Raw genomic sequence first — 23,623 nt, forward strand, 5'->3', positions numbered from 1 at the left:
AGTTTTGCAATGCATGGGACTTGTAGTTCTACAACAGCTGGAGTGGCACGGTTGCCCCCATGTAAGTTTGCCCTCTGTTTATTTATTATTATCCCTACTGCACTGAGGTATCTTAACACTGGTATGCGGGTTTTAAAAATATAATGCAGTCAAAGTAAGAGCTCTGTACATGCTTAATTACTAGAAACGGGTTGATTTTATATAGTAGCAAAAATGTGCCTGTTTATTGAACAAAGTGGAATTCGGAAGTCTAATTGGTAAGAACATTAATATGTCACCACTGTGATGATTAGCAGTATGATTTATATAACATAAAGTACAGTGTGGCATATATAACATACTGCACAGATTGCAGAATGGGACAGACAGGAATCTGTTACTTATAGCTCAGTGAATGGAGACATCCCTTAGCGCATATACCCAGCACATCTCATTACAATTTAAAAGCACCCATTGGTGGATCAGCAGGATGCCACTTGTCAGAATACAGTGGCAGCAGCCTTCCTTTTTTTTTTTTGTATAATCTTTATTTTTCTCGTTTCACAAATAGTCACATTTACACAGGAACATTTAAGGGACTAAAGTGGGTCCAACATAGACCCCGACAGCAAAAAAATAAATAAATCAAGAAAAAAGGCACAGATATACAATGACATACATAACCACAATGTAACACAATAAGCGGGTATGTCGCCCGGCCTCATCATGTCCCATCGCATAGGCTCGATTTCCAGTGAAGATGGTGATGTCTCCATCACCACTATGAGTGTTAGTTTGTCGTGCATCAACCTATCTCCTAGTATCTAAAACAGTACATACTGATATCCAATGTTATTCGGCAGTTCGTGAGATGAAACCCTCCCAGAAGGCCAAGAGTCGGGGGATGGCCTATCAAGCCAGTGCCTAGATGCCCTTACTGGATCACTCGTCATGGCGGGTGAGATACATAGTGTAGCCATGTTGCCCATTTAGAGTAGAAGCGGTTATGTTTATTGTTGCTCCTCGCCACCCATTCCTCTGCCTCCTGGATTTGCGTGACCTACGCCACGCATTCAGATCTCCCCGGAACCCTAGCCTGCTTCCAGTATCTGGGGACAAGTCTCCTCGCCGCATCCAAAAGATGAGGCAGCACACTCTTCCTATAGGAGCCAGTGGTCGTGAAAGGGAGGTGGAACAGCAAATGAACGGGGTCGTCTGGTATATCTATCGTTGTGATAAGTTTAATTTGAGTGCGAATATCTTGCCAGAAGCCCCTTATAAGTGGGCACTCCCACCAAATGTGTAGGAGACCACCTGGTTGCCCACATCCCCTCCAACAAAGCGAGGGTGTCCCCGGGAATATGGCACTCAGGTAGAGCGGAGTACGATACCAACGGGACAGCAATTTGTAGTTGGTTTCGTGCATCTTGGAGTCTACCGAGGATTTGTGTGTGAAGCGGTATATCAAGTGCCATTGGTCATCTGAGAGATTCCGTCCCAGCTCCCTTTCCCATTCCCCTAGGAACCTCGGTCTGTCTCTTGTGAGCGTGGACAAAAGCAGGCCATAAAAGAATGAGACCAGTCGATCTGGGGATGTAGATCCCGCACATAGGGACTCAACGGGTGTGAGGGAGGACATGGGCCTTATACCCTTGGCAGTCGTTCCAAAGAAATGGGTGAGTTGTCTATATCTCCAGTCTGCCAAGGGGAAATCACCATATTTGGTTTTGATCTCCTCCAGGGACATCAGAGAACTCCGACTGAGGAGTTTATGACAGCGGAAGTCTCCCTGCAGGTCCCATCCGCAGAAAAAGGAAATATCTTCCCCAGGAGGGAACCATGGATAGCCCCCTAGTGGAGATAGTGGGGACAGCGGTGGCAAGAGTAGACCCCCAGCATTCAGTCTAATCCACAGCCAGAGGGTCTGATGAGTCAGGGGGGATGTGTGGTTAGAGAGACCACGACTAGCACAAGGTACCCACGGGGCATGAGCTAGATCACGACCCGCCATGCATTTTTCGATCTGCACCCAGAGCTTGGTGGAAGCGTCAAAATGCCAGTTCACAATCCTCTGGAGAGAGATGGCTTTATAGTATAGGCTAACATCAGGTAGGCCTAGTCCCCCGGCCCCCTTGGGCCTGCGCAGGATGGTATATGCTATTTGGGGTCTCTTACCCCCCCAAACAAAGCAAATAAACAGACTACGAAGTTTTACAAAGTAAGTTTGAGGTAGGAATATAGGTATCATTTGGAGGTAGAAGAGGATCCTAGGGAGCACCGTCATCTTCAGTATGTTAATGCGACCCAGCCACGTGAACGATGTGCGATCCCAGTCCTGGAGATCTCTCTGGAGGTTGTGTAGTAAGGCCTCAAAGTTGTGCGTATACAGGTGGGAGCAGTGGTTGGTCAATTGAATTCCCAGATATCTTATGGCCGTCGTAGACCAGGAAAACGGGAAACTGTGTCTCAACTGGTGAGCCATTGCCAACGGGACTGTGATGGGCAGAATTTCAGACTTATTACATAGTTACATAGTATTTGAGGTTGAATAAAGACATTAGTCAGGTAGTTAATTTTGAAGTTGGATAGCTGTCCATAATGGGCGAACTCCGAGACCAAGTTAGGGAGCGAGGTGACGGGATCCGTAACATAAAAAAGGATGTAATCTGCATAAGCAGATAATTTATGTTCCTGAGAGCCAATCGTCAGGTCTTTAATATCAGGATTGTTGCGGACCTTTTTCAGGAAGGGTTCCAGGGTCAGCGCGAACAGGAGCGGGGACCGAGGACATCCCTGCCTGGTGCCATTTCCAATTCTGAAGGGGTTGGAAAGGGTACCATTCACCTTCACGCAGGCCAATGGGTCACTGTAGAGAGAGGCCACCCAGCCCAGCATCAGGGGGCCAAGCCCCAAGGTCTCCAGCACCGTCCTCAGAAACGTCCAATCCACCCTGTCAAACGCTTTCTCAGCGTCAGTGGACAGGAGGAGGAAGAGGCACGGTGGGAAGCCCATTGAACCACTTGGATCGCTCGAAGGGAGCTGTCCCTAGTCTCCCTCCCCAGTATAAAACCGGTCTGGTCTGGGTGGATAACAGCGGGCAGGAAGACCTTCAGGCGGTCGGCCAGTATCTTGGAGAGAAACTTCAAATCTGTATTAAGGAGCGATATGGGCCTATAACTTTGAGGGGTAGAGGGGTCTTTGCCCTCCTTTGGGAGGACCGTGATATAAGCCAGCAAAGCCCCTGAGGGTGCTGACTCATCTTTGGCCAGGGCATTATAGTAGGAACATAAATGTGGGGAGAGCAGGGGCAAGTATTTCATGTAGTAAGCTTTCGAGAAGCCATCCGGGCCCGGGCTCTTCCCATTAGGTGACGCTTTAATGACCGCCTCCACTTCGTCTGAGGTGATAGGTCTATCCAAGTCAGCCGCAATGGAGGGGGAAAGCTTCTTAAGGCCCGCTTCCTTCAGGTATTTGCTAATAAGGGATTTTTTGGCGGATAATGCCTCTGGGTGCCTAGTAGGGTGTATGTTATATAGTGTGGCATAGTAGTCTCTGAAGGCTTCTGCTATCTTGAAAGTGTTATAAACCGGGGACCCCGAGGGGGTTTGAAGTTTGTGGACGTGGGTCAGCTCTCGCCTCTTCCTCAATGCCCTAGCTAGCAGGCGTCCACATTTATTCCCTTGCTCATAATACAGGTGAGAGACATATCATAGTTTCTTTTTAATTTGGAGGTCTAAGAAGTCTGTCAGATTTTTACGGAGGGTGACCAATTCCTGGGCATCTTGGGGGAGACCCATGCGCTTGTGGCGTTGCTCTGCTCCCCGAATCAAAGCTGTCAAGCAGTCAAGCTCAGCCTTCCTAGCCTTGTTCAATCTCGAGCCCTGTGAAATCAGTACTCCGTGGATCACTGCCTTGTGCCCTTCCCACACTGAGCCCACCGAGGTTTCCCCCACTGTGTTTTCTAAGAAGTAAAGGCACAACGTCTCTGAGGTCACACCTGCCGTCTCTGGGTCGTCAAGCAGGTTCTCATTGAGGCGCCAGGTCTGCGAAGTGCTGGGGACCCGGGGCAATGAAATCGAGAGAGAGACAGAGGCGTGATCGGATATATTAATGGGGTTAATAGTCGCCTCACACAAGGCGCCTAGGTAGTATTGATCAATAAACAGCATATCTATCCTGGAATAAGAGTCATGGGAGTAGTAGCTGTAGTCTCTATCTGATGCATGAGTCACCCTCCAGGTGTCTAGTAAGTGCTTGTCATAGAAGGCTTTGCGGAAATGTCTCAGAGCCGCAAGGGAGTGTGTGGATGTGCCCGAGGACGTGTCCAGTACTGGATTAGGACTCAAATTAAAGTCCCCTTCTAGCACAAGCAGGCCCTCCTGGAAGTCCGTCAGTTTGACTAGCAAAGAGTCCAGGAACGTTAGCTGACGGGTATTGTAAACATATGCCGTGGCAAATGTGAAAATCTGGCCCTCAATGGACCCCTTCAAAAACACGAACCGGCCATTAGGGTCTGTCACTTGGTCAAGGAATTGGAAGGGGCACCTCTTATGGACAGCTATCGCAACCCCGCAGGATTTGGGAATGGGGGAGTTACTAAGATACCAACCAGAGTACATATGTGTAGGCAGCTTGGGTACAGCATTATCACGAAAATGAGTTTCATGCAACATTACTACCTGTGCTCCCAGGTGCCTCAGTTCCCTCCACAGTCTGTTCCACTTGTTCGGAGGGCAGAGACCCCGCACATTATACGATAATATCTTCAACACCGACATGGTAATGTTAGAGTATCACAAGGAGAAGGTCGGATGCCACCAAGCCTGTAACGTATTGCGAGCCTAGATAGGACATACACATACAAGGTAAGTACAAAGAACAAAGGGAAAAGTAAATCAATACAAATCCAACACAGAAAAAAATGATAACATTGGGCAATAAGGCCAACTTGTAGTGCCTCCCTAGTCCGAGGAGCCACCAAACCAGGGACTCCCAGGAGGGGAAACAAAAAGTCCCATCCAGGACACGTCTCCCTTAAGGGGGACAATCCTATGCGGGTAACGTGAAAGGGCATAACAGGGGAGGGTGCGACCCTTCCCGGCCAACTTAGGGTGGCGCGTTCCTCCTGGGGAGGTAAGCTATGTGGGAGTAGACATCCTGAGATAATAAAACTTCAGTAGAACTTTAAGGGTGCGGGCAGAAGCAGAGTAGAAAAAGCCAGCATGAGCTCAAAAACAAGAACCGTGTTCGCAGAGTACCGCGCAACCACGGGGGTTGATCACGTGGGGGAGTTGCTGAAAGCAAAGCGAGTCCTGAGATCCCCGGGGTACAATCAGGTGTGCAAAAACATGGCAAAGTCACCATTTGCTTTCAAAAAGAGCCCTCAATGAGGTTCTGATGAGCCCCCCTGGCTTAGGGAAGGCGGGTCACGTCCTCCAGGCCGCCTAGGGGGAACAGTCTGCCAGGGGGGTTGGCAAGCTGGTAGCGGTATTGCAGGAGACACATTCCAGTCTAGCAGCTAAATCTTGGGGAGGTCAAGAGTTTTCAAAAAGCCAGGGAGGTCACCCATTTCCGTCAGGTATACTGTCTTGCCTTCTTTGCGGACCAGCAGGCGGAAGGGGAAGCTCCAGCAATATGGGAGCTGCGCCTTGCGAAACGAGTCCAACAGAGGGCGCAGTGCTTTCCATTGCATAAGCGTGCGTTTAGATAAGTCCGGGAAAAATTGGAGCGTAGCGCCATCAAACTCCAACTGGGGCCTATCCCTCATAATAGACATAATGGCCTCCTTCACAGAGTATTTGTGTAGTTTACAAATCACATCTCTAGGTTGATCCACATTAGGGGAGGGTGGACCCAAGGAGTGGTGTGCTCTGTCTATTTCTATAGGGTCTCCAGTAACAGGCTTAAAATACTCCGTAAGATGCCCTGCAATGTGGGGACAATGTCCTTAGGCCCCGTGGCTTCAGGGAATCATCTAGTTGGTTCAAAAGGGTAGCGATCTGCCTGTCATGTGTGGAGCTGCGCTCTCTAAGGAGGGACATGGCCACCAATGAATCATCCTGTAAGGCTTCCAGGGAGTCCACTCTATTCCCCAAGTGTGCAGTCTCCTGCCTCATTTCAGCAATGTCCTGCTCCATCCTGTTCATAAACATGTACAGGTCAGCCTTAGTGGGGAGAGACCAGATATGTGACCTAAGGTCTGCATCCCCTGCCAGCATATCAGCAGCCGGGCTCTGTGGCCGGTGTGTGCCCGGGGAACTCCCCGCCGTAGCATCGCTTACCCCAGCCGGGGGCGAGGGCCCAGCGCGATCTTCACTGGCTGGCCGGTCCGGCACCATCTTGGATGCAGCCCTGTCCTCGCTGCCGCGATCCGCGAAGAAGGCGTCGATGGCGCCCTTGCGAGTCCTCGGTGTCCGCGGGAGTTGGGGGTGAGTATCTCTTCTTCCCCTGCTTAGGTTGTGACCCCTCTCCGGTGCATAGATGTTCAGATGTTAGCGTATATGTAAGCGGCCGGGACGGGAGCTCTCACAGGCACGTCCTCACTCCTTCATGCCCAAGCCACGCCCCCAGCAGCCTTCCTTTTAACCAAGCTTGTGTGCACATCACTTCCCTTCTCCTTCCAATACTTGTCTTGTTAACACTAAACTCTCATTCACTTCCTGGGTTTTATCTATGAAGTATGGGATAGCTCATTAACATTTATTCACAACAAGGTGAAGAGTTTGGAGAAAGCAGAAGAGGTGAAGAATCTAGGACAACATAGCTGAACTGGAAAGTGAGCTGAATTGGAGAATCTTTCCAAATCAGCTATGTTGTCCTAGATTGTTCACTTCTCCTGCCTTCTCCAAACTCTTCACTAGGGAGGGGCCGAGTGTTCGATTCGAACATGAGTTCGAATCGAAAATCGGCAGTTCGAGTGCTCGACGAGCGCCGAACTTTATGGGATGTTCGCGGTCTGTTCGACCGCGTACATTCCATAATACAGAATGCCCACTGAAGCTCTGATTGGGCAAAGTCTTGCACCTGACCACAGGTCAGGTGCAAGACTTTGCCCAATCAGGGCTCAGCGGAGGAGGGGCCTGAAGGTATGGCTCCCAGCCTGCAGACGAAGTGGAGGCAGGGGGCGGGGCAGAGGAGCCGCGGCCGGACTGAAGGAGAAAAGCCAACGGACCGCAGGGACAGCGAGCAGACAGACCAGGGGACCGAAGGCTGGGACAGCGAGTGGACGGACCAGGGGACCGGAGGCCGGGACAGCAGCAGAGGTAAGGGGGCCAGTACACTGTATTTATTACATGTACCGGCAACTGTATGGGGGTCGAACATTCGACCCCCATACACTTGCATTGAGTTCGATTTCGTATTCGCACATTTCGGCCATTCAAATGTTCGAATACGAACCGAACAGGGGGGTGTTCGGCTCATCCCTACTTTTCACCCCTTTGTGAATAAACCCTGTAAGAAAAAATGTTCATCCATTAGAAATTGTATGGATTTCTGGCTAAAACAGTCTAAGTTGCTAGCAGTAAATATATGCAAAAAAAGGAAGGTTTAATTCTACTTTAAGGGCTTTCCCGTTTTCTTCATTTTGCATATTTTCTTTCCTTCTGTCATATTGATAGATTAATGTTCCTTTGGTGTATTCTAGTGATAGTTCCTGCTCAGGTCTTGTTTCTAGAGCATTAATAAGAGCACTGTATGACTCTGGAAGGCTGCATAGCAGTAATGCCACCATGTGATTATCTTGAACTTTCATAGCTGGTAGTTGCTATTGTTGAGCTTTGTGATTGCAAACTTCATATCTGAACAGCAAACCATCTTTCGGTAGCTTGGATGCAGCACTTGTTGACTTGCAATATTCTGTTTAGTGCCTGGGCCCATAACCTGTTGGTTATGTGTTTAGAGGAAGCACTGAGATCTTAAGGAATGCTGAATTACGTTTATTTTGCTTAGAAGGACGTTACATGTTTGTATACAGGAATACAGTATTATTAGGAAACAATATATATCTTAGATAAGTATACATAAGCATAGCTACTAACATTGCACTACAATGCCATCTAGTGCTTAAAAGACATAGTTGCCCAAGTAATACAATCAGTATACTGTTGTATTTCCAACATTTCCAACAAAACTTACAGGTAAAAAGGGCAACATCTTTCTACGGTTTTGCTTTCAAGCAAATTCATTCCTTCTGTATGTTTGCCTAATGTAGGATATTACTTTTATTTAATTAGGACAGACTAGTGTTTCAGTGCATGTTTTGGTATACATTGGGGTCTATTCACGAAGCTGTCGAAGGATCTAGCCGTAGCTTCGGCCGATCCTTTGGCTAGCTTCGGCCGATCCTTTGGCTAGCTTCGGCCCCAGGACCCCTTCGGTTCAGTAGAACCGAAGGGGTGCTGTATGGGCTATTCACTATAGCCCGTATAGGTCCCGAACGTGGCCGAGCGGCTCAGTTGAGCCGAACGCATATGCCTCGGCTCGGCTGAGCAGCGCTGAAAGCCGAAGCTGGCCGAGCGGTAGCCTGCTTCTGACAGCTGGGCGGAGCCAGCCGCGATCTTACGGCTGGCTCCGGCCACTTGCAGAGAGATCAGCGTCCCTGGTTACCTGCTAACCAGGGACACTGATCTCCAAACCACAAACTCTCCCTGGCGCTCTCCCGCTCCCGGCCGCCAAGGAGAGAAACACTGCTCTATCTTTTTTTTTTTATTCTGACACGGAGCCGTGTCAGAATAGGAAAAAAAATATTTTTTTTTGCCCATTGGAATGCATTGCTCTTATTGGCTATTTCAATTTGCAATAGACAATAGTAAACTAGCATTGTACCCGCCCTCTGCTGATGGGCCTGATGGAGAACTGCAGCAGGGGGCGGGTACAATGCTAGTTTACTATTGGCTATTGCAAATTGAAATAGCCAATAGCAATCTAGCAATGCATTCCAATGGGCAAAAATGTTTTTTTTTTTCTTTCTATTCTGACACGGCTCCGCGTCAGAATAAAGAGAGGAGTGTTTAAAGCCCAGGAGTGTTTTTTTTCTCTTTTTTTTTGACGGCAGCAGAGCCGCCGGACAATAGAAACTAGCTCCGCACAATCGCTCTCTATTTACTTTTTTTTAAACTTCTTTAACTGTTTTTCTGTTCTGCTCGGTCCCTCTGAGGTCCCTCGGCTACTCACTCACTGCTGTTCGGCATCTATAAGAATAGGCCGAACAGTAGTGAGTAGCCTGCAGGAGGTTCAGCTCAGCCGATCCAGATGTTGGATCGGCTGAGTCGAACTCCTTCTGCACTTCGTGTCGGCCGAACATGCTGAGCATGTTCGACCGACCCGAAGCCAACCGATGTAGGCTAATTTCAACCGATGTATGGCTAATTTCAGCCGATATACGGCTGAAATCAGCCGTACCAGCCTGAAGTGAATAGCCGAACAGTGTTCGGCTCACTCCAGGTCGGTCATTCACTTGGCTGCCTACGGCAGCGTAGTGAATAGACCCCATTGTGTTTAGAATTATATGGTTAATAGTGTCTTTGAGTTCAAATAAGTTATTGTAATTGTTCTCCCTACATGTAGTAACTTTATGACTTGCTAGCTGTAATTATAACTCTGAATATTATTAGGTGCCAGAAATTCACAAATATTTCTTAAGACTTGTGTTGACATCATTTAGTCAAGCAAGGTATACAATTGGAAGAAATTCAGTATGCCGATTCTCTCCATATGATTAAAATCCAAACAAAATCCTAATATTATTTCACAATTCTATATGAATGTATATTGTAGCCTATTACACGTTCATGAAATTAGAAATAACATGTTTAATATAATTTATTGTTTAGGTGAAAGCAATCCTACAAGAATACAAGAAAATGTAAAAAAAGCCAACAATGGGAAACACACTCTATATTGTCTTGCTTTTGGTTATAGTGTTGATTATCCTTTTCTGGAAAAGTTGGCTCTAGAAAATTCTGGAATTGCTCGACGTATTTATGAAGACGCAGATGCAGATTTACAGTTGGAGGTTAGAACTTGCTATTTTACATCTTCATAAATATCTTTTTTTTTCTCTTTTTAAAATTGAATCCTGTTAAAAGCATCCTGCTGTTGTTATAGAAATCCCTCATCCTGAAAGATCAGTTCTTGCCTTCATAAAATTTTGTGTTGGTATATGTAAAATATGACTTACAACTTACAGTACCAAAACATCTATACTAGTCAGCGCCACCTAGAGGCACGACTCCCATGTGAATAGCATCCACCCAGTGTATAATTGTTGAAACTAGGGATGCACCGATACCGATACTAGTAATATAGTAATAGTAAATAGTAACAAATATGTAATATATTGCAGCTTACTATTCCTTAAATGTGGTGGCTGCATTGGTTTTCTGATTTTCTGTTTTGTTTTACTTTTATTTTCACCTGGTAATCCAGTCAGTAAGTCTGTTATTTTTCAAATTCCTTTAATAGACCAAGGTGTCCAACAAAAGAGGCATATAGAGGGATGAGACTGACAGGGGTGTTTACAATGGTTAGCTTTAATTCACTTATATAAACCTTTTATGCCAAAAAGATTTTAAAAAAACGGAACTGCTTAAAAAGTGTTGGCTGGAGTTTGGATTTTATTTGTCAGGCAAGTCTACCTAAATTTGCTAGTATATGTAACACTACCCCTCTCCATAGGTTGACAATGGTGCTGTCCAAGGGTGGCTCCATTGTTCCTCTATAGAGTGGAACCCTAACACAGGAAGTGTGTTACTGGCCAGATCACCAGGTAGAAAAAAAGAAAAGCAATGCAGCCAACACATTTAAGGATTAGTAAACTGCAATATACATGGGGGGGGGGGCTTAAGAAATGCATGCCAAGCTAAGCCCCTCCAATCACATTAAAATTAAACATAAGTGTGATTACAATTCATATAATCAACTCTAACGAAGAGTTAGTATGGAATCTAGCAAACATGTATAGCCACCTTGCCATAAGCATTAGGACTCCTTAACTTTAGTTGTGCTGGACAGTAGCCAGTCAAAGCTAATTAATAGTTCTGTGCTAATTTGCTTTCCCCTAAGCCTAGTGTTGCTGTTTGTTTCTGCCTGCTGCTGGGAAGTGACCCTGGTAATAGAGCCAGAATAATCAATAATGGTGGGTTCTATTTGTGACTCCCTGGCTAATCACTAGGAGGTTTAGTGCAAGTGGTGCATACTAGGAGGACATAAATATTTGGGGCTGACCTTGTGAGTTCTCTTCCTCCTGGGCTCCTGCCTCAGGGAGGATACTTGTTGTGCTGTGTAGCCTGGTCAGATCCTCAGGTGGTTAGCAATAGAGGCCCAGTGTCGAGGGCCTGAAGCTGTCCTGCCAGTGTGTTGGGAAGCTGACCCAGGATGCTGACCCAGGATGGAGAACCAGGGAGAGTGACTCTCCTGGAAGTTGAAGCTAAGTGAAGGCTGGAACCTGGCAGGGACCTGGAGACCTGGGAGAACAAGAAGATGTCTGTGAACCAGCTAAACTTTTGTTGTACACAGTGTTGCTGTGTTTGGCTTAAATGCTCTCTGCACTGTGGAACTGGGAAGTAGTCAGTTAGTCTGGAAGTCATAAAATCAATTCTTACATTATAACATTGTTACCCATGTTAAAAAGTTGGACTAAACATTGAAAAGAATGCACCCATATGTGTATGTTTCACATAAGAACCTATTACCATAAACCTTTCCATAATGGTTCCATAAACCTTTCCATTGGATAAATATTATACCTTTGAATCTGTCTTGAGTACTCAGGAATCTCCAAAATAGAGCATGTGTATGTACCAACTTTGCTTTTCAAAGTCGGGGGCTGACGCAGCTACTACCACTTACCATACTTCACTATTGATTTCTGAGCCTATCAATGCAGTTTAAAGTGGAACTCCAATTAAAAAATTTTTTTCCTTGCAATAAAGTGGGAAAGGTTAGGACCAATGTTGGGTTTTTATTGTTGTCTGTGTCCCCACTGGGGAAAGTTATTCCCACTTTTTGTCTTCGTGACTGCATACGAAATAAGGGGAATTTCCCCAACAGGGAGAAGGCAATGAAAACATTACATAGGTTCTAAGGGGTGAATCTCCTTGTTTAGGAAAGACGAAACACCTCTGGAGAGATCCAGAGCCATACTGTGGCATTCTACTAGTTGGTAAATGTCTCTGGGAGTAGATTACTATATACAGCATACTGTAGGTGTTCTGTAGTTTTGTGTGTGGAAGAATGGCAGTGAGTGGTTACTCTTTTATGCCTTTTGCGTGACTTTAAAAACTACAAACCAGTCTGTGCTTTTAATATACCTATATACTGGATCTCACAAATAAATCAAGCTACAATACTGAAAACAATATATAAGCTTATCTGCTGAGTACTACAACACTAGTTTTCTTTTTTCTTTTTTATCCTTAGGGGTTTTATAATGAAATTGCAAACCCAACACTGGTGGATATACAGATGCAGTATCCTGAGAATGCGATAGCTGATGTAACTAAGAACAATTTCAAACAATTCTTTGATGGCAGTGAATTAGTTGTAGCTGGACGTCTAACTGATAATGACTTGAATTCATTTACCGTAGATGTGAACGCAGAAGGGGTAAGTAGCAGGGATGCACTGATACCATTTTTTAAGACCAAGTACAAGTACTTTCCCTCAGGTAGTTGGCGGTACCAATTACCGATACTTTTTCTTAAAGGGACATATTACATTTTTTCTAAAACATTGCAGACAAATGATTTTTGGACAGTTTCTATATAATTATGAACTGTAACTCAATCCATGATAATTCTTGTCCTGATACAAAAAATAATTTTAACCAAAACCATATTTAAAGCAGAACTATGGGGTTAAGGCTTTTCCCCATTGTTCTCCTTAGGGTAACGGGAGGACACAAACTAGCATCCTCCCGTCACCCTAGCCTCAGTATACCGCGAGCTGTAGCTCGCGGTATACTGAGACGCCGCAGCTGAAGCGGATCCCAACAATTGTGCCGGGATCCGCCCAGCTGCGTGAGTGACAGCTGGCTCTGCCTATCTAGAGGCAGAGCCAGCTGTACCCGCCCCCTCCCTCGTCCGTTCCGCCAGTCAGCGCTGGCGGATCGGAGCGGGGAGGGGGGAATCCAGCCCCTTCCCTGTCACGGCAGATAGCCTTGACAGGATCGAGAGGTGAGCGAACGCCGGGATGGGTTCGCTCACCTCCCGATCTACTGAGCCGACCTGTGACAGTCTCATTGTCACAGGTCGGCTACAACTATGAGGTGAGTGAAAAGCACTCACCTCATAGTTCTCCTTTAAGCATGCTAAGAAGCGCTTCTCATTGGTTAGCGTGTGGATGGCAGTATGGGGTACTGATAGTACACCAGTACCAGCGTAGGGGAAGGACCATTCCACAAAAGGTACGTATAGCAGGGGGAGGGGGGGAGTTGGCCAGATTTAAGCAGGTAATTCCATTTTCCAAAATTACTTGGGAAAGTGAACTTACCCTCTAATGTGCATTGTGCGTGTGAGAGAACACACACACAATGCCCTACGCATGCGTTTATCCACACGCAGATGGCGGGGGGAGTGTGTTACCTTTTTATCACTTTTGTATTTTATTATTTTTAAATGTTTACATCTTTTTCATTTTGTTATCACTTTTTAAATTTTTATTTTATTATTTTTTTTAATCACTTTTTTAATTTATTTTTTTCCCTTAACTTTTTATTGATATCACACATGTGTTATAATTAGGAGGTGACAGGCGCTCTTTATGAGCCTGCCCTCCAGTACAGAAAATCCAGCACAGAATTGTGCTGGATTTTATGTACAGCTCCACATGTGACAGCATCATTGCTATCATATGGGGGGGCTCTCCTTCAGGTCCTCCTTTGCTAATTGAGAACAGACAGTGGGCTGGTACAATAGCCAGCCTGCTATTGGCTATTGCAATTTAAAACAGCCAATAGCAGGCTGGCTATTGATCCCAGCCGCTGGATGAGAGTCTTGTCTCAGGCTTTCTAGCAAGAGGGGGCACGGGGAATGGAGGATTACAAGAGGCTGAGAATAGATGCAGGCACTTACACTAGCTGCATTTAGAACGATATTAATCCTTGAAGGACCTCATAACTATTATTGTTTTTAAATAAAAGAGTTCAGCTTTAAAAATGATTCTAAAACAATGCATGAAATTACTATATACAATTATTTTAGCATACTTTACAATTGCAAACAAGTAAAATAAAACCATATTTATAGTTCAATAATTGAATGTATAAATCACAAACATTTTGTTGTGTACACAGGCAGACCAATCATTGAAATACAGTGAAAAAATTGATCTCCAAGACAAGGATGGAGCCAGCAAAAAACTGCAATATATATTTGGTGACTTTATAGAGAGACAATGGGCCTATTTAACCATACAAGAACTGCTAGAGAAACGGTATGTCCTTGTAAGAAATGTTTTATATAGTTTACATGACATGGCTGTGCATCCATAAATATTCATGCGTTTGCTACTTGATATTATGACATCACCATCACATTTGCAATAGGAGTTTGATACCAATCCATGATCAATAAGGTGAATCCCAGAAGTAGGATCTATAAATGAATGTATGACAGCAGTGCATACTGCCTTTGAAAAGTATGGGAAGCCTATTGAAATGTCAGACAGTACTGTGTGAAACCTAACAACTGTACGCTACTTTCACGTTTGAAGGCTGCCAGCCAGGGTCCAAAACTGTTATACTGAATTATTAAAGGAGTAACGGGAGGACACAAACTAGCGTCCTCCCGTTACCCTAAGCATGCTTAGAATAGTAATGACAACATTCAGAGGATAGGGATGCTAATCTGCAATGTGCAAAAACCAATTACAAAGCTAATGTGGGCAATTGCGAACTTTATATAAACCTTACTTAATGGAATAACATATATGTGATTTGGACTTGTGTTGTATCACACTAAATAAACCTGGAAAAGGTGGGTAACAAACATATGAGATATATTCTTTCTTGATCGTGAGATGAAATAACATCTAGTGGCATATACAGTATATTTGGACTGTTTGCTTAGGTTAGTGTTGGTAATAGTACATGTTTGCCTAAATCAGCCTTTCTCGACCAGGGTGCCATGGCATCCTGCAGTGCCTTCTGGCTTCCTCAGGGGTGCTTCAAACATTTTTGATGGTAGGACTCTGATGTGAAGGTGGAACTGAAGGCTTCTAATGTAAAAGGAGGGGTCTCTGATATGAAGTGGGCTACAGATGTAAAGGGGGACTCTAGTGTGAAAGGCGTTTCCTGATTTCAAGGGAGGCTGTGATATGAAGGGGTTTCCAGATGTGAAGGAGGAACTCTACTTTTTTGTGCGGGGTCCCCCTTAAAACTCTATATTTTGGCCTGGGATGCCTAAAGATTCTGCATACTTTTGAAGGGAAAAAAAAGGTTGAGAAACACTGGCCTAAATCATACAGAACACAAGAGAAGAAGCTTAACAATAGCCATATAAACAAAGATGTCGTTATAATGACTGTATCAAGGATCTATAACATTTCATGGTTATTGACATGCATCACTCAACAGTAGCAATCGTGAAAAAGGATGAAAAATTATGATTATGAAATAAATCTTTTTTTTTTCTTACATGAGGCCTTCCAATTATTTAGGAATCCATAAATCTGTGTTTATTTATATCAGATTATGTATATCTTAAAAACGTTTGTAAGTATCTTCACTGCATGTTATATTATTGTAGGTAGTCTCAAAAGCTTTGAGACATTCTTTTTGGGGTTACACATATTTTGCCTATAACCTCTTGCCTTTTAACTCCTGTGGTGGAGGCAGTGAGCAGTCCTTACTCTTGCACTGAAGGGCACTCATGTAATCACATGTAAGTGACGTCGAGTGAAGTTGCATGCTCAGTCCGGGCCGGAGGGATAACGCATCCTCAAGTAAAGTGTGTAAATGACAGACTGTGCTCAGAGGAAGTGGGTTGAATGATATTGATTGTATGTCAACCCAGAACAGAAGTATCATCTGCTGGAAGAGCGGATCTGCTTTAAAAGGTGAGTATTGCAACAGAAGCTGCTTTTTTATTTTTTAAGTGCTGGCCTGTGGATTTTAGGCAGAATTCTACTTTAAATCATGGGATTAACAAGTGACTGTTGTAAACATCCCTGCAATGTAATAGTCGGTGCCAGTCACTGTGACTAATATTTTTAACTAGGGATGCACCGATACTAGTATCGATATCGGTGCCGATACCGAGTATTTGGGCAAGTCCTCGTAGGCTGGGTACTGGAGGAAGAAAGTTCCTGGCTGGAGAGGCCCCGGGGATGACAGGCTGGACATGCCAAGGTGAGAGGGGACAGGCTGGGATGGCTTTCTTGTTAATCGGGAAGCCAGGTGGCGAGTCTATACACACTCTCCAGCTTCCCTGCTAATCAGGAACCCAGGTGGTGAGTCATTACACGCCACCTGGCTTCCTGAATGGGACTTCCGGAACTCGGTAATTGGTATCTGCGAGTACCGAAAAAAATTTAGCGGTACTCATACTCGGTACCAAAATACCGGTATCGGTGCACCCCTATTTTTAGCCAACAGTTTGGTCTGCATGTGTGCTTTCAGTGTACTGCCCTTATTTGCAAAAATGAGTGGTTCAGATTGCATTGGTCCCTTTTCCCTCCTTTATCAGCCCTCCCTCATATCTTTCATGCATACAATAATCAGAGCCAGTATTGTATTAACTAATGAGTGCCGTTTAGCTTTTATATTTACTATATTTTCAAACAAGTTCCTAGATAAGTACATTTTGTCAAATGAGTAAATTTGTTTTGATAACATTTACCTTATTTCACCTTTCTAGAATCCATGCCAATCCATCAGAAAAAGCAAACCTAACAGCAAAGGCACTTGAACTCTCTTTGAAGTTTAATTTTGTGACTCCTTTAACGTCAATGGTTGTTACAAAGCCAGAGGACAAAGAAAAGGAGGAAGAATCAATGATTGCTGATAAGTTCGTGGAAGGTACAGAAATCCCAAAACACAATTTGTTTCCCAGATCTTTGCAAAGAACACCCAGACATGTGTAGTGTGAAAAATTAAAAACAAGAAATTGATTTTTGCTTGCACGTGATTGGCTGATCTTAATCAGCACAACTTCACCCCATTCACTAAGCTAAGTGAATTTTCTCTTTCAACGTGAATTCACATAGTGAAAGAGGTAAAGTTGTATTGACTTCATTCTTCCCGTTAGATGCTTGCAACAATTCTGTTTTTCAATTCTCTTTGCCCATAATTTAGTACTCTGCAAAGTGAATTTTCACTTTGTTTCACCTAATTCAGTACGATAGATTAAAATTCACTTTTAAAGTGAACCTGCTCTACTCCTTTAGTAAATCATGGTTACTGAGTTATATAAAACTAACAAAAGTATGCCCATTTCGGAATGGGAAAGGTTGTGATTATAACAATTCTAAGCATCCTGAGGAGGTAATTTATTCTGGAAAATAATGTAAATGGAGTGACATCAGGCATTATGTGCTGGTGTACAGTGTAGACGGTATGACACTGGGAAGTATGTGCAGGAGAGGAGTGCAGAAGGTATGACAGTGTAGCAAGGGCAGGAGAGGCATGCAGAGGATATCACAGCGGGAAGTATGTGTAGGAGAGGTATGCAACAGAAGGCAGGATGTTCAGGAGAGAAGTACAGAGGGTATGCCAGTGGACAGTATGTGCAGCAGAGGAGCACACAGAGAATGACAGCAGGCAGTTTGTGTAGGAGAGGAGTGCAGAGAATATGACGGGTGGAGGCATGTGCAAAAGAGGAGTGCAGAAAATATGATAGGGGGAGGTATGTGCAGGTGATGAGTGTGGAGGGTATGACCAGTGGCGAAGCCAGAAATTCCGTCACGTGGGGCAAAGACACAAAGTTGTTCCCCCCTGTTAAAAATTATCCATCCACAGCCCCCATTCCCACTCCACACTTCTGGGCTCTCTACTTTTGTCACGGCGGTGTCCCTCCTGATCCACCACAGAGGTGAGGCTTGAAATCACCTCATTCTCCAGTTCTGCTTTGTTAATTTAAGATTTGCTTTGTTAATTAAAGATCTGCCTCTGGGCTCACTTCTATTTTCTCCTTGCAAGTGTGTGCTGTGTTGCTAAACAAATTAGTCACAGTGGCGTGAACCAGTGACAACAGTCTCTGCAGCAGAGGAGCTTATACATGTCCCCTCACAGTCACATCAGTACGAGTACTGGTACTTTTCCTCAAGTACTCACCGATGCCAATTACAGATACTTTTTTTTTTGTTTTGTGACAGTTTTTCCAAAACAATACAGACTAATGATTTTGGGACAGTGGTGGAGCACCAGGGCCCGGTCGCAGCTGCTGCAACCCTGATAGTTCTGCCACTGACTCCAAGCTGTAGAGGAACTACAAATCCCAGTAATACATTATACAGCAATGCAGAATACCACCGGCTATAGAGAGCAGCAAATCCCAGGAATACAATATACAGCAATGCAGAATAGTATATGATTATGCTAGATACTCTGTGTTGCCGCTCTGCTCTGGGGTGCCAGCCTGATGTCTCGATAGGAGGGTCTCAGCAGGGGCAGATGAAGGGTTTCAGTACGGCAAATGGAAAATTGCACCAGGACTGATGGAAGATCACAGCAGGGGCAGATAAAGGATCTCAGAAGGGCAGATGGAAGATCGTAGCAGGGCAATTGAAGGACCTTGGGAGGGCAGATGGAAGATTGCAATAGGACTGATGGAAGATCTTGGCATGTCAGATGGAAGATCTTGGCAAGTCAGATGGAAGATCGCAGCATGCAGATGGAAGATCGCAGCAGGGCAGATTGAATATCACAGCATGGCCCCCTGAGGATCTCAGGGGGCAGGTGGAAGATCGTAGTAGGGCAGATGGAGGATCTCAGGGAGGTAGATGGAAGATCACAGCAGGACTGATGGAAGATTGTAGCAAGGGCAGATGGAAGATCACAGCAGGACAGATGGAGGATCTCAGCAGGGCAGATGGAGGATCTCAGCAGGGCAGATGGAGGATCTCAAGAGGGCAGAGGGAAGACCACAGCAGGGGCAGATGGATGATCATAGCAGGGGCAGATGGAGGATCTCAGCACGGGCAGATGGAGGATCTCAGCACGGACGGATGGAGAATCTCAGCAGGGGAGAAGGAGGCATTCAGGGGGGCAGACTAAAGATCCCAGCAGGGGCAGAAGAAGGGTCTTACCATGTCACAGCAGGTCTCATGTGTGGGCCGGCGCTGTATACATGCACTGCTTTGGTTCCCCAGAAGGCTGCTGTGAGGTCCCCAGGAAAAGTGGGACCTTATGGTAGTGGAATCTTTAAAAAAATTTAAAATGACATGCCTCCTCCAATGATGGTGGACCTACTGCGAGGCTGGGGGTAGTTGGGGCGCGCAGTGCAATCTGTTCCCTCTCCCCCCCCACCCCCACCAGCCTTGTGTGTTAGGTCTGTTCCTAGTTAGTTGTTTACACTGTTGGCGGTGCCCCTCCTAATGCAGTGCCCGGGGAAAATGCCCCCCGAACCACCCCCCCAGTTTTGGCCTTCGGTGTGACAGTGGGTAGTATGTGCAGGAGAGGTGGATTGTAAAGGGTTTGCCAGCAGGCATTATGTGCAGAAGAGGAGTGCAAAGCATATGACAGAAGTTGAAAAGGAGACCGCAAAATGTAAAAAGGTCATTAGCAGGGTCTACAGTATGTCCAGGAACAGTGGTTAACACACATTTACTGTGCACAGAAGGGTTATTACACATGGACTAGAAACGGGTTGCTAGGGATTAACACGTTGTCTGCTGGTGCCTGGCTGCTAAAAGATAAATGCACATACGCTGGGTACTGGCAGGTAAAGCTAGCTATACACCTATCGATTATCTGCAGATTTTCTATGGTCAGATGGAAAAAGTGCCACAGATTCCTCCATCTACGCTAAACTGTGTGGATGGAAGAATCTCCCACTGGGCCAAGCTTCAGAATCTTGCTAGTCGGCCCCGCTGGCTCTCAAAATACCTGAACAATGCTTTTCTGCCAGATTGTTCAGGTATTTTGAGAGCCAGCTGGGCCAACTAGCAAGATTCTGAAGCTTGGCCCAGTACATAGTCTTTGCGAAAAAGTATAAAAAGTACTCCCAGAAGTTTGTTATTGAGGTCTGGACCTGTCAAGAGGACATCATTTAAGGAGAAAGCCTTGAATTTGGTGTTAGAGTCAAACACTACTCTAATCTGACCAGGCTTTTAAGGGTGGTATACTCCGAATATTGGTAGGTACCAGCACTCCACAGAATCTTTAAGAGTGGGAGCTATTTCTGCATGACCGTTCTCAAAGATTTTCTCCATAAAAGAGAAGAAGTGGTCTCTTATCTCTGGCTTTCTTTGAAAGTTACGTCAAAGGGAAGAGAGACGTTTCAGTACTTGTTCTTTGTTATTAGGTAGGCCTCGCCTCTGTTCTGAAGGGAAGAGGTGCGAACCCAGCTGTTTTTGTCATCTTTGACTAGTCCCTGTTCCATTATTTCTAAGAAGAGTTTGTCCTCAATTTTTAGAGACTGTGCACCCTAAATGGTCTTGGTCACTGTCACAGGTGAGGTTGTCACATGGGGGGCCTATGAAAGGACAAGGCAAATTGGTAGCTTTAGGCAATTCTTTTAAAAGGAACTGATTGTGCCATGGCTGGAAAAGAGGGGAAAGTCCATTCTCTAGTGTACTTGTAAGCATGCTGCTAACAGATGTAGGTTTGTGCATGCTTCCTAGGCAGACATCTTCTATAATGACCCATCCGAGGTCTAACTTCTGGGCATAAAAATCATTTTGGGGGACCATTAATCTGAGCTCTCGCTTTGTGAACTTGTATGATGTCTCTCCCAAGAAGTAGGAGTATCTGCGCCTGAAGATCAAGTTCTGGTCTCAGATACGCTATGCGTTTCAAGTGTAGGTGGTGAACCGCTACATCTGGTGTCGGGATTTCAGATCTATGACCAGGGATCTGATTGCATTCAATAAGATGAATAGTCCATTTTGTCTGAACTTTTAGTGGTGTCAGAAGAAAGCCAGAGTCTGCAAAATAAATTGATATTACAAAAATATACATCTTTATCGACATAACAAAAACACATAAAAACTTTAAAGGAAACCCGTTAACAAATTTACATGTGTACATTAATACATTCCTGATGTCACTATCTACAGCAACATTTCTAGAAAAGCTTTACTTTTCATAATTAAAAAGCATTTCCTGAGCCCCATCCAAAAGACTTAACCTAGGCTGAGATGACATCATCAATCTGCTGCAGGCATGAAGAACTCCTGTCCTCCCCTCCCCAATTTATCAGACTGCAACACTGTAACTTTAAAGCAAGTCACAAGGTGATATATTTCACCAGTGGTTTGATGTCAAGCATTTGTAATCGCAACCAAAAACTGCACAGGCACCATGATTCATATGATTGTGTCATTTCAGATCCTGCATTGTAGTCCAGGTAGTATACGCTGATCCTGGTTCCTGGATAATGCCTAATGACAATTTTGGGTGGATTTACCCTTTAAACTCCAGGAAATATAAAAGTTAACCTTTGCAGTGGTTGTACCCCCGAACTGCAATGGTTAATTGCTCATTTTGGTCTAGGGGTGCAAATAAAGAAAATATACTTCGCTGATCCTCGATCCTGCTTGGTTGCTAGACCGGTCCCTGCGGCCTGTTTTCCCATTGGCTTCGGCAGTCTCAGCCCTGCTGATGTGATCATGTCAGCCCCGCTGATGTCATTCACTTGCATTAGACGTGAAGATGCTGAGGAATATTGTACAGCCAGAGCAGAAGGGGAGAGAGCTGAGCACTTACCGCTGCAGGCTCGAGGATCGGGTCAGTATTCCTTTTTTATTACATTCCCTAGATCAGAACAAGCAAGTTAACCTTTGCGGTGCAAGGGTAGCCCTACTGCAAGGGTTAGCTTTTTAAATTCCGGGAGATCTTAAAAATCCTGGTACTGTGAAAACAATAAGCCTGTTGTACAAGCAATGTGCATTGTGTGTAAATCTATTTTTTAGGCTCTCTTTCACATATGTGAAACCATGTAACTACTGGTATCTGATGGGCTGAATCACCTACTAGTGGTTGTACCTCTTAGAAACTTGACTGGCTGAATCTTTAACACTTTCATTCCAAAAGTGATTGTCCCTTAAACAACAAGGGTGTTCTCACTTCTCCCACTGCACTCAAAGTAATATAACATAAATGAAAAATCCAGTAGAGGGGAGAGTGGGACGCCTTTGCATGGTCATATCAGATGACCAGACCTATGAATGCAAGTGCTGAGATATCGGAGTCCCCAAGAGCTATAAGAAAGTGTCAGATGGTGGTATAACCCTCCAGCATTTACCTACCAGTTCAGGTACACTGACTTTTTACCATACTATAAACTATTACCATTATAAATACTAGAAAGGTTTTTATATTATGGTAAATTATTTGATCCCTGTAAATAAATTATATCTTTTATTAATTTTGGTTTTCTAACTTGTGTTTTTTTTCTTTCCATCACGTGTTCATTATTCATTTACCAGGACAAAGTAAGTATTTATTTTACCCTTTTAAAACCTTGATATACTATTTTTGTTTATACATCAGCAATTCCAATATACTGAAAGAACTGTCACCATTGCTAAATAAATGTGATAGTAGAGGGAACTACTACGAGACCCATCACATTTTAGATGCTTATTAAGAATGTGGGGTCACTGTTAAAGGGATCTGACAGGAAACCAAAGTAGGGCCTCTTTGTTGAAATTATTATAACTATATAAGTGTAACAGTTCCATTTTACTACCAATGGCAGTTATGTCACATGATCTGGCTGTTGCCATGTCACTAGAATTAAAAAGGTTGTGTACTGCCCTATTAGTTATGGTGTTTTCCTTTGTATGATTTTGTGCTATTTCAAAGTGATGTTAAAGGAGAACTATGAGATGAGTGATTTCCACTCACCTCATGGCTCCAAGCTGACACCCTATTGCATTTAATGTAATGCTAAAATGAGCATAAAGTGATGCATGCAACTTCCTGGGGCATGCCATGTATAAATCTCCTTCCAGTCCTTTTCTGTATCATAGAGAACTGTATAAATAGTCCCTATTCTGAGCTGTGGGTCTCTGTCTTCTGCTGCAAGACTCTTGCAGCATATCTGATAGTATGAGATGTGTACTTTGCTGACAGAAGACAGATACATAGTAGACATTTTCACTGGCTCGCACCCACATTTTTCCCTGCCTTGCACCTCCTCAGGAGATCTGAGCATGGCATGTCCAAAATTAAGTGCATGCATCACTCTGTGTGCAATCTAGCATTACTTTGAAAGTAATAGGGTGTCTTGCTGGGAGCACACTAGGAGAGCGCAGCATCAGGCTGAAGAAAGTACCTTAATTAATTGGACAGTATATCACACAAAGGAGATTACAAGCACCCCCAGTCCAGTAAAATAAGCGGTTTAAGATTATATTCAAAGCACGGCAACCACAGGAAACCAACAGGGCTATTCACAAAAGAATGAAGAGTTTGATGAAGGCAGGAGAAATGAACAATCCAGCACAACATAGCTGATGTGGATAGTGAGCTGAATTGGAG

The 23,623-nt window shown here is 44.5% G+C and overlaps 1 protein-coding gene across 1 annotated transcript in view; it reads left to right on the forward strand.

Moving 5' to 3' along the window:
* The window catches only part of LOC108791884 (inter-alpha-trypsin inhibitor heavy chain H3-like), an 84,662-nt gene that overhangs the window by 41,529 nt on the left and 19,510 nt on the right, over positions 1-23,623 (forward strand). The window contains exons 11-15 of the mRNA XM_018562487.1: positions 9,813-9,994; positions 12,400-12,585; positions 14,273-14,412; positions 16,836-17,021; positions 20,918-20,928. Coding sequence (XP_018417989.1) covers positions 9,813-9,994; positions 12,400-12,585; positions 14,273-14,412; positions 16,836-17,021; positions 20,918-20,928 — 705 coding nt within the window. The remainder of the gene's footprint in view (positions 1-9,812; positions 9,995-12,399; positions 12,586-14,272; positions 14,413-16,835; positions 17,022-20,917; positions 20,929-23,623) is intronic.

The sequence above is a fragment of the Nanorana parkeri genome, unplaced genomic scaffold (assembly GCF_000935625.1).
Source record: "Nanorana parkeri isolate BGI_ZX_2015 unplaced genomic scaffold, ASM93562v1 scaffold579, whole genome shotgun sequence".
Lineage (NCBI taxonomy): Eukaryota > Metazoa > Chordata > Amphibia > Anura > Dicroglossidae > Nanorana > Nanorana parkeri.